The sequence below is a fragment of the Bombina bombina genome, chromosome 9 (assembly GCF_027579735.1).
Source record: "Bombina bombina isolate aBomBom1 chromosome 9, aBomBom1.pri, whole genome shotgun sequence".
Lineage (NCBI taxonomy): Eukaryota > Metazoa > Chordata > Amphibia > Anura > Bombinatoridae > Bombina > Bombina bombina.
The window spans coordinates 8,618,856-8,631,641 of NC_069507.1; the positions used below are offsets into that span (position 1 = coordinate 8,618,856).

General features: G+C 42.9%; 1 protein-coding gene across 1 annotated transcript in view; it reads right to left on the reverse strand.

Moving 5' to 3' along the window:
• Positions 1 to 12,786, reverse strand: part of LOC128639742 (uncharacterized) — a 272,419-nt gene that overhangs the window by 176,720 nt on the left and 82,913 nt on the right. Inside the window, exon 3 of the mRNA XM_053691861.1 lies at positions 192 to 353. Coding sequence (XP_053547836.1) covers positions 192 to 353 — 162 coding nt within the window. The remainder of the gene's footprint in view (positions 1 to 191; positions 354 to 12,786) is intronic.

A 12,786-nucleotide genomic window follows, 5' to 3' on the forward strand; every position in this document is an offset into this window, starting at 1 on the left:
AAGTACTGGACAGTATTTTGTTCAGGACTGGCATAAATACTGGAATCTTTCCTATTTTTAGGTGCTGGACAGACAAGGAGACAAGCAGACAGATACACAGATGGATAGATAGACAGATAGATTAATAATACATGGTAGAGACCACTTGCTACAAACACTCTACTCTATATTACTGTCTGTAGGACACTCACCTCTCTCATCTGCTTCATCTTGTCCTCCTTTTGCAGGGTGAATATTTGTTTCTGTAGCCTCAAGTTGTGCTCCTGCAGCTGCCCAAGCTTCTCTATCAGCTGACAGATATGTTCCAGGTATCCAAACCCTGAGCCCAGGACTTTTGTAGCTCCCTGATTCACCTGCAACCAATAGCCAGGAATTTAGTTCCAAAGTAACCAGTTCAATGACACACAGTGTGTACTGACCACAAAAACATATCCATGCACTACATATACACACACATATTGATGCACCACATATACACACACATATTGATGCACCACATATACACACACACACACACACACACATATATATCTATGCACAACATATACACACACACATATATATCTATGCACAACATATGCACACAGACACACACACACACACACATATCCATGCACAACGCTGCAGAATCTGTTGGCGCTCTACAAATAACCGATAATAATAATAACAACATATACACACAAACACACACACACACACACATATCCATGCACCACATACAGACTCACACACACACATATTGATGCACCACATATACACACACACACACACACATATATATCTATGCACAACATATACACACAGACACACACACACACACATATCCATGCACAACATACAGACTCACACACACACACATATTGATGCACCACATAAACACACACACACACATATATATCTATGCACAACATATACACACAGACACACACACATATATATATATCTATGCACAACATATACACACAGACACACACACACACACATATCCATGCACAACATACAGACTCACACACACACACATATTGATGCACCACATACACACACACACATATCCATGCACAACATACAGACACACACACATATTGATGCACCACATATACACACACACACACACATATATATCTATGCACAGCATATACACACAGACACACACACACATATATATCTATGCACAACATATACACACAGACACACACACACATATCCATGCACAACATACAGACTCACACATACACATATTGATGCACCACATACACACACACACACACATATCCATGCACAACATACAGACTCACACACACACATATTGATGCACCACATACACACACACACACACACACACACACATATCCATGCACAACATACAGACTCACACACACACATATTGATGCACCACATACACACACACACACACATATCCATGCACAACATACAGACTCACACACACACATATTGATGCACCACATACACACACACACATATCCATGCACAACATACAGACTCACACACACACATATTGATGCACCACATACACACACACACACACATATCCATGCACAACATACAGACTCACACACACACATATTGATGCACCACATACACACACACACACACACATATCCATGCACAACATACAGACTCACACACACACATATTGATGCACCACATACACACACACACACACATATCCATGCACAACATACAGACTCACACACACACATATTGATGCACCACATACACACACACATATCCATGCACAACATACAGACTCACACACACACATATTGATGCACCACATACACACACACACACACACACATATCCATGCACAACATACAGACTCACACACACACATATTGATGCACCACATACACACACACACACACACATATCCATGCACAACATACAGACTCACACACACACATATTGATGCACCACATACACACACACACACACACATATCCATGCACAACATACAGACTCACACACACACATATTGATGCACAACATATACACACAGACACACATATATATCTATGCACAACATACAGACTCACACACACACATATTGATGCACCACATACACACACACACACACATATCCATGCACAACATACAGACTCACACACACACATATTGATGCACAACATATACACACAGACACACATATATATCTATGCACAACATACAGACTCACACACACACATATTGATGCACCACATACACACACACATATCCATGCACAACATACAGATTCACACACACACATATTGATGCACCACATACACACACACACACACACACACATATCCATGCACAACATACAGACTCACACACACACATATTGATGCACCACATACACACACACACACACATATCCATGCACAACATACAGACTCACACACACACATATTGATGCACCACATACACACACACACACATATCCATGCACAACATACAGACTCACACACACACATATTGATGCACCACATACACACACACACACACATATTGATGCACCACATACACACACACACACATATCCATGCACAACATACAGACTCACACACACACATATTGATGCACCACATACACACACACACACACACACATATCCATGCACAACATACAGACTCACACACACACATATTGATGCACCACATACACACACACACACACACACACATATCCATGCACAACATACAGACTCACACACACACATATTGATGCACCCCATACACACACACACACACATATCCATGCACAACATACAGACTCACACACACACATATTTATGCACCACATACACACACACATATCCATGCACAACATACAGACTCACACACACACATATTGATGCACCACATACACACACACACACATATCCATGCACAACATACAGACTCACACACACACATATTGATGCACAACATATACACACAGACACACATATATATCTATGCACAACATACAGACTCACACACACACATATTGATGCACCACATACACACACACACACACATATCCATGCACAACATACAGACTCACACACACACATATTGATGCACCACATACACACACACACACACATATCCATGCACAACATACAGACTCACACACACACATATTGATGCACCACATACACACACACACACATATCCATGCACAACATACAGACTCACACACACACATATTGATGCACCACATACACACACACACACATATCCATGCACAACATACAGACTCACACACACACATATTGATGCACCACATACACACACACACACACATATCCATGCACAACATACAGACTCACACACACACATATTGATGCACCACATACACACACACACACACACATATCCATGCACAACATACAGACTCACACACACACATATTGATGCACCACATACACACACACACACACACACACATATCCATGCACAACATACAGACTCACACACACACATATTGATGCACCACATACACACACACACACACACAAATCCATGCACAACATACAGACTCACACACACACATATTGATGCACAACATATACACACAGACACACATATATATCTATGCACAACATACAGACTCACACACACACATATTGATGCACCACATACACACACACATATCCATGCACAACATACAGATTCACACACACACATATTGATGCACCACATACACACACACACACACACACACATATCCATGCACAACATACAGACTCACACACACACATATTGATGCACCACATACACACACACACACACATATCCATGCACAACATACAGACTCACACACACACATATTGATGCACCACATACACACACACACACATATCCATGCACAACATACAGACTCACACACACACATATTGATGCACCACATACACACACACACACACACACACACATATTGATGCACCACATACACACACACACACACATATCCATGCACAACATACAGACTCACACACACACATATTGATGCACCACATACACACACACACACACATATCCATGCACAACATACAGACTCACACACACACATATTGATGCACCACATACACACACACACACACACACATATCCATGCACAACATACAGACTCACACACACACATATTGATGCACCACATACACACACACACACACATATCCATGCACAACATACAGACTCACACACACACATATTTATGCACCACATACACACACACATATCCATGCACAACATACAGACTCACACACACACATATTGATGCACCACATACACACACACACACACACACACATATCCATGCACAACATACAGACTCACACACACACATATTGATGCACAACATATACACACAGACACACATATATATCTATGCACAACATACAGACTCACACACACACATATTGATGCACCACATACACACACACACACACACATATCCATGCACAACATACAGACTCACACACACACATATTGATGCACCACATACACACACACACACACACACACATATCCATGCACAACATACAGACTCACACACACACATATTGATGCACCCCATACACACACACACACACATATCCATGCACAACATACAGACTCACACACACACATATTTATGCACCACATACACACACACATATCCATGCACAACATACAGACTCACACACACACATATTGATGCACCACATACACACACACACACACACACATATCCATGCACAACATACAGACTCACACACACACATATTGATGCACAACATATACACACAGACACACATATATATCTATGCACAACATACAGACTCACACACACACATATTGATGCACCACATACACACACACACACACATATCCATGCACAACATACAGACTCACACACACACATATTGATGCACCACATACACACACACACACACATATCCATGCACAACATACAGACTCACACACACACATATTGATGCACCACATACACACACACACACATATCCATGCACAACATACAGACTCACACACACACATATTGATGCACCACATACACACACACACACACACACACACATATTGATGCACCACATACACACACACACACACATATCCATGCACAACATACAGACTCACACACACACATATTGATGCACCACATACACACACACACACACACATATCCATGCACAACATACAGACTCACACACACACATATTGATGCACCACATACACACACACACACACACACACATATCCATGCACAACATACAGACTCACACACACACATATTGATGCACCACATACACACACACACACACACACATATCCATGCACAACATACAGACTCACACACACACATATTGATGCACAACATATACACACAGACACACATATATATCTATGCACAACATACAGACTCACACACACACATATTGATGCACCACATACACACACACATATCCATGCACAACATACAGATTCACACACACACATATTGATGCACCACATACACACACACACACACACACACATATCCATGCACAACATACAGACTCACACACACACATATTGATGCACCACATACACACACACACACACATATCCATGCACAACATACAGACTCACACACACACATATTGATGCACCACATACACACACACACACATATCCATGCACAACATACAGACTCACACACACACATATTGATGCACCACATACACACACACACACACACACACACATATTGATGCACCACATACACACACACACACACATATCCATGCACAACATACAGACTCACACACACACATATTGATGCACCACATACACACACACACACACACACATATCCATGCACAACATACAGACTCACACACACACATATTGATGCACCACATACACACACACACACACACACATATCCATGCACAACATACAGACTCACACACACACATATTGATGCACCACATACACACACACACACACATATCCATGCACAACATACAGACTCACACACACACATATTTATGCACCACATACACACACACATATCCATGCACAACATACAGACTCACACACACACATATTGATGCACCACATACACACACACACACACACACACATATCCATGCACAACATACAGACTCACACACACACATATTGATGCACAACATATACACACAGACACACATATATATCTATGCACAACATACAGACTCACACACACACATATTGATGCACCACATACACACACACACACACACATATCCATGCACAACATACAGACTCACACACACACATATTGATGCACCACATACACACACACACACACACACACATATCCATGCACAACATACAGACTCACACACACACATATTGATGCACCCCATACACACACACACACACATATCCATGCACAACATACAGACTCACACACACACATATTTATGCACCACATACACACACACATATCCATGCACAACATACAGACTCACACACACATATTGATGCACCACATACACACACACACACACACACATATCCATGCACAACATACAGACTCACACACACACATATTGATGCACAACATATACACACAGACACACATATATATCTATGCACAACATACAGACTCACACACACACATATTGATGCACCACATACACACACACACACACATATCCATGCACAACATACAGACTCACACACACACATATTGATGCACCACATACACACACACACACACATATCCATGCACAACATACAGACTCACACACACACATATTGATGCACCACATACACACACACACACATATCCATGCACAACATACAGACTCACACACACACATATCCATGCACAACATACAGACTCACACACACACATATTGATGCACCACATACACACACACACACACATATCCATGCACAACATACAGACTCACACACACACATATTGATGCACCACATACACACACACACACACACATATCCATGCACAACATACAGACTCACACACACACATATTGATGCACCACATACACACACACACACACACACACATATCCATGCACAACATACAGACTCACACACACACATATTGATGCACCACATACACACACACACACACACATATCCATGCACAACATACAGACTCACACACACACATATTGATGCACAACATATACACACAGACACACATATATATCTATGCACAACATACAGACTCACACACACACATATTGATGCACCACATACACACACACATATCCATGCACAACATACAGATTCACACACACACATATTGATGCACCACATACACACACACACACACACACACATATCCATGCACAACATACAGACTCACACACACACATATTGATGCACCACATACACACACACACACACATATCCATGCACAACATACAGACTCACACACACACATATTGATGCACCACATACACACACACACACATATCCATGCACAACATACAGACTCACACACACACATATTGATGCACCACATACACACACACACACACACACACACACATATTGATGCACCACATACACACACACACACACATATCCATGCACAACATACAGACTCACACACACACATATTGATGCACCACATACACACACACACACACACACATATCCATGCACAACATACAGACTCACACACACACATATTGATGCACCACATACACACACACACACACACACATATCCATGCACAACATACAGACTCACACACACACATATTGATGCACCACATACACACACACACACACACACACATATCCATGCACAACATACAGACTCACACACACACATATTGATGCACCACATACACACACACACACACATATCCATGCACAACATACAGACTCACACACACACATATTTATGCACCACATACACACACACATATCCATGCACAACATACAGACTCACACACACACATATTGATGCACCACATACACACACACACACACACACACATATCCATGCACAACATACAGACTCACACACACACATATTGATGCACAACATATACACACAGACACACATATATATCTATGCACAACATACAGACTCACACACACACATATTGATGCACCACATACACACACACACACACACATATCCATGCACAACATACAGACTCACACACACACATATTGATGCACCACATACACACACACACACACATATCCATGCACAACATACAGACTCACACACACACATATTGATGCACCACATACACACACACACACATATCCATGCACAACATACAGACTCACACACACACATATTGATGCACCACATACACACACACACACATATCCATGCACAACATACAGACTCACACACACACATATTGATGCACCACATACACACACACACACACATATCCATGCACAACATACAGACTCACACACACACATATTGATGCACCACATACACACACACACACACACATATCCATGCACAACATACAGACTCACACACACACATATTGATGCACCACATACACACACACACACACACACACATATTGATGCACCACATACACACACACACACACATATCCATGCACAACATACAGACTCACACACACACATATTGATGCACAACATATACACACAGACACACATATATATCTATGCACAACATACAGACTCACACACACACACATATTGATGCACCACATACACACACACATATCCATGCACAACATACAGACTCACACACACACATATTGATGCACCACATACACACACACACACACACACATATTGATGCACCACATACACACATATCCATGCACAACATACAGACTCACACACACACATATTGATGCACCACATACACACACACACACACACACACATATTGATGCACCACATACACACACACACACACATATCCATGCACAACATACAGACTCACACACACACATATTGATGCACAACATATACACACAGACATATATATCTATGCACAACATATACACACACACACACACACATATTGATGCACAACATATACACACAGACATATATATCTATGCACCACATACACACACACACACACACACACACATATTGATGCACCACATACACACACACACACACATATCCATGCACAACATACAGACTCACACACACACATATTGATGCACCACATACACACACACACACACACACATATTGATGCACCACATACACACACACACACACATATCCATGCACAACATACAGACTCACACACACACATATTGATGCACAACATATACACACAGACATATATATCTATGCACAACATATACACACACACACACACATATTGATGCACAACATATACACACAGACACACACACACACACACATATCCATGCACCACATACAAGCAGAAGCGTTTTGGGATACAATGCAGCTGCTGTTTGTTTACAGTTGCCTAGCTACTCCTACCTTGGCAACCTTCTCATCTTTTGGTGCTGCAATGCATCATTTTTTTGCGGCCATCACATCATCATGGTGCCAATTGTTTGCCACTATAAATTGATGCAATTGCATCTATTCTGTGCCTGTTTGTTGGAGTATTCCTGGATGCTATTGCTCACTGCTGTGATCTTATTTCTGACCTGCCTTTGGAAACTAATTGTGTACTTCTGCTGCCTGCTTGTTGCTGATTCTGACCCACTTTTGGAACCTGATTCTATGCCCGGAAGTTGCTGACCTTAGCCTGCCCTTTGATCTGCCTATGGATCCTGATTCTGTACTTCTGCTGCCCATCAGGTATCTGACCGTATCTGACTTGCTATCTGCCAAGACCCTTAGGTCCCTATTTAACAAAGGTCTGTCTGACCTGATCCGACAGTGAGCAATTCGCTCTCCGTATTCAGCATTGCACCAGCAGCTCACACTGGTGCAACGCCGCCCCCTGCAGATTCGTGGCCAATCGGCTGCTAGCAGGGGGTGTCAATCAACCCAATCGTACTCGATCGGGTTGAATTGCGGCGATGTCTGTTTGCCTCCTCAGAGCAGGCGGACATGTTATGGAGCAGCGGTCTTTAGACCCTGCAGGCTCTCCAGAAACACGGGCCCTCAAGCTCCATCCGGAGCTTGATAAATGGGCCCCCATGTCACATCCTGGGACTTATCCAACGAGTTGGGAGAGTGTTATTTAAGTTACTTCTCAGCTGCTGGATCCTGATCTGGATAGGCGCTGATCTCACAACTTGAAGCGTTAAGGTATTAGTGTACACGAGTACTGGGATACAAAATGTATTATTGTAAAAGGGTACTGAAGCAAAAGAGTATTGGGGTACAAGGGTACTGGCGCACAAGAGTATTGGGGTACAAAATGTATTATTGTAAAAGGGTACTGGAGCACAAGAGTATTGGGGTATAAGGGTACTGGAGCACAAGAGTATTGGGGTACAAGGGTACTGGAGCACAAGAGTATTGGGGTACAAGGGTACTGGAGCACAAGAGTACTGGGGTACAAGGGTACTGGCACACAAGAGTATTGGGGTACAAGGGTACTGGCGCACAAGAGTACTGGGGTACAAGGGTACTGGCGCACAAGAGTAGTGGGGTACAAGGGTACTGGCGCACAAGAGTAGTGGGGTACAAGGGTACTGGCGCACAAGAGTATTGGGGTACAAGGGTACTGGCACACAAGAGTAGTGGGGTACAAGGGTACTGGCGCACAAGAGTAGTGGGGTACAAGGGTACTGGCGCACAAGAGTAGTGGGGTACAAGAGTACTGGAGCACAAGAGTAGTGGGGTACAAGGGTACTGGAGCACAAGAGTAGTGGGGTACAAGAGTACTGGAGCACAAGAGTAGTGCGGTACAAGAGTATTGGGGTACAAGAGTACAGGAGCACAAGAGTAGTGGGGTACAAGAGTATTGGGGTACAAGAGTACTGGAGCACAAGAGTAGTGGGGTACAAGAGTAGTGGGGTACAAGGGTACTGGAGCACAAGAGTAGTGGGGTACAAGAGTATTGGGGTACAAGGGTACTGGAGCACAAGAGTAGTGGGGTACAAGGGTACTGGAGCACAAGAGTAGTGGGGTACAAGAGTAGTGGGGTACAAGGGTACTGGAGCACAAGAGTAGTGGGGTACAAGGGTACTGGAGCACAAGAGTAGTGGGGTACAAGAGTACTGGAGCACAAGAGTAGTGGGGTACAAGGGTACTGGAGCACAAGAGTAGTGGGGTACAAGAGTACTGGAGCACAAGAGTAGTGGGGTACAAGAGTATTGGGGTACAAGAGTACAGGAGCACAAGAGTAGTGGGGTACAAGAGTATTGGGGTACAAGAGTACTGGAGCACAAAAGTAGTGGGGTACAAGAGTAGTGGGGTACAAGGGTACTGGAGCACAAGAGTAGTGGGGTACAAGAGTATTGGGGTACAAGGGTACTGGAGCACAAGAGTAGTGGGGTACAAGGGTACTGGAGCACAAGAGTAGTGGGGTACAAGAGTAGTGGGGTACAAGGGTACTGGAGCACAAGAGTAGAGGGGTACAAGGGTACTGGAGCACAAGAGTAGTGGGGTACAAGAGTATTGGGGTACAAGGGTACTGGAGCACAAGAGTAGTGGGGTACAAGAGTATTGGGGTACATGGGTAATGGAGCATAAGAGTAGTGGGGTACAAGAGTATTGGGGTACAAGGGTACTGGCGCACAAGAGTAGTGGGGTACAAGAGTATTGGGGTACAAGGGTACTGGAGCACAAGAGTAGTGGGGTACAAGAATATTGGGGTACATGGGTAATGGAGCATAAGAGCAGTGGGGTACAAGAGTATGTAAGTACGTGGATACTGATTCATGAGCACTTTTGCAGTTTTGCCCACAGTGTCTAGAAGTTTAGCACTGTTTTCCTGCTGGGAATGAGTCTGATGGAAACTCAGTATACAAATACATTTTTGTGCTGTTCATCTCTTTTTCCACAAAAGGAGGAAATGAACCTGAAGCTTTCCCAAAACAACTGCAATATTAGGGAAATACCAGAGCAATGACTTTCCGTTTGGGTCATTATGTTCAGAACAGCGACAAGATCAAATGCTGAACAACACAGAGCACGATGACAGCCTCAAGCTTTAGTTAAATGCGCATCATACTTGTGTAAAGAAGCATGTAATAGAGCATGTTTTTTAAACAACATTCTAATTTACGTCCAGTATAAAATGTGTTTCTTCGCTTGATATCCTTTGTTAAAGAGTAGGTTCAGGAGCAGCAATGCACTACTGGGACATAACTATTCATATCTGGTAAGCCAATTACAAGAGCTATATAAATGTAACCACCAATCAGCAGCTAGCTCACAGTAGTGCATTGCAACTCCTGAGCCTACCTAGGTATGCTCTTCAACAAAGGATATCAAGAGATCAAAGCAAATTTGATAATAGAAGTAAACTGTAAAGTTGTTGAAAATGGGGTGTGGCAAGACTGGCCCTGACCTAGCTCACAGCAATGCGGTTAAATAGGGCAATGTCTGGCGGACATGATTCGCTACAGCGGATCATGTCCGCCAGGCACTTGATAAATCGGCCCCTTTATGTGAGTTTGTCTGTTGTTTATAATTGCAGACCATTAGAAGAGCTGCTGTGCCCTAGCTTCATAAACAATTTTACAGGAAAATCTGCACACAAAAAACAAAACAAAAAAAAAAACAGGTGTTGCACAGACAGAAAATAAGACTAATGCAAATGTTATACATAATGGTTCTCCTGTATGATCGGATTGTGATTAGCATCTGCTAGGTACACAGCTTATGTGTGC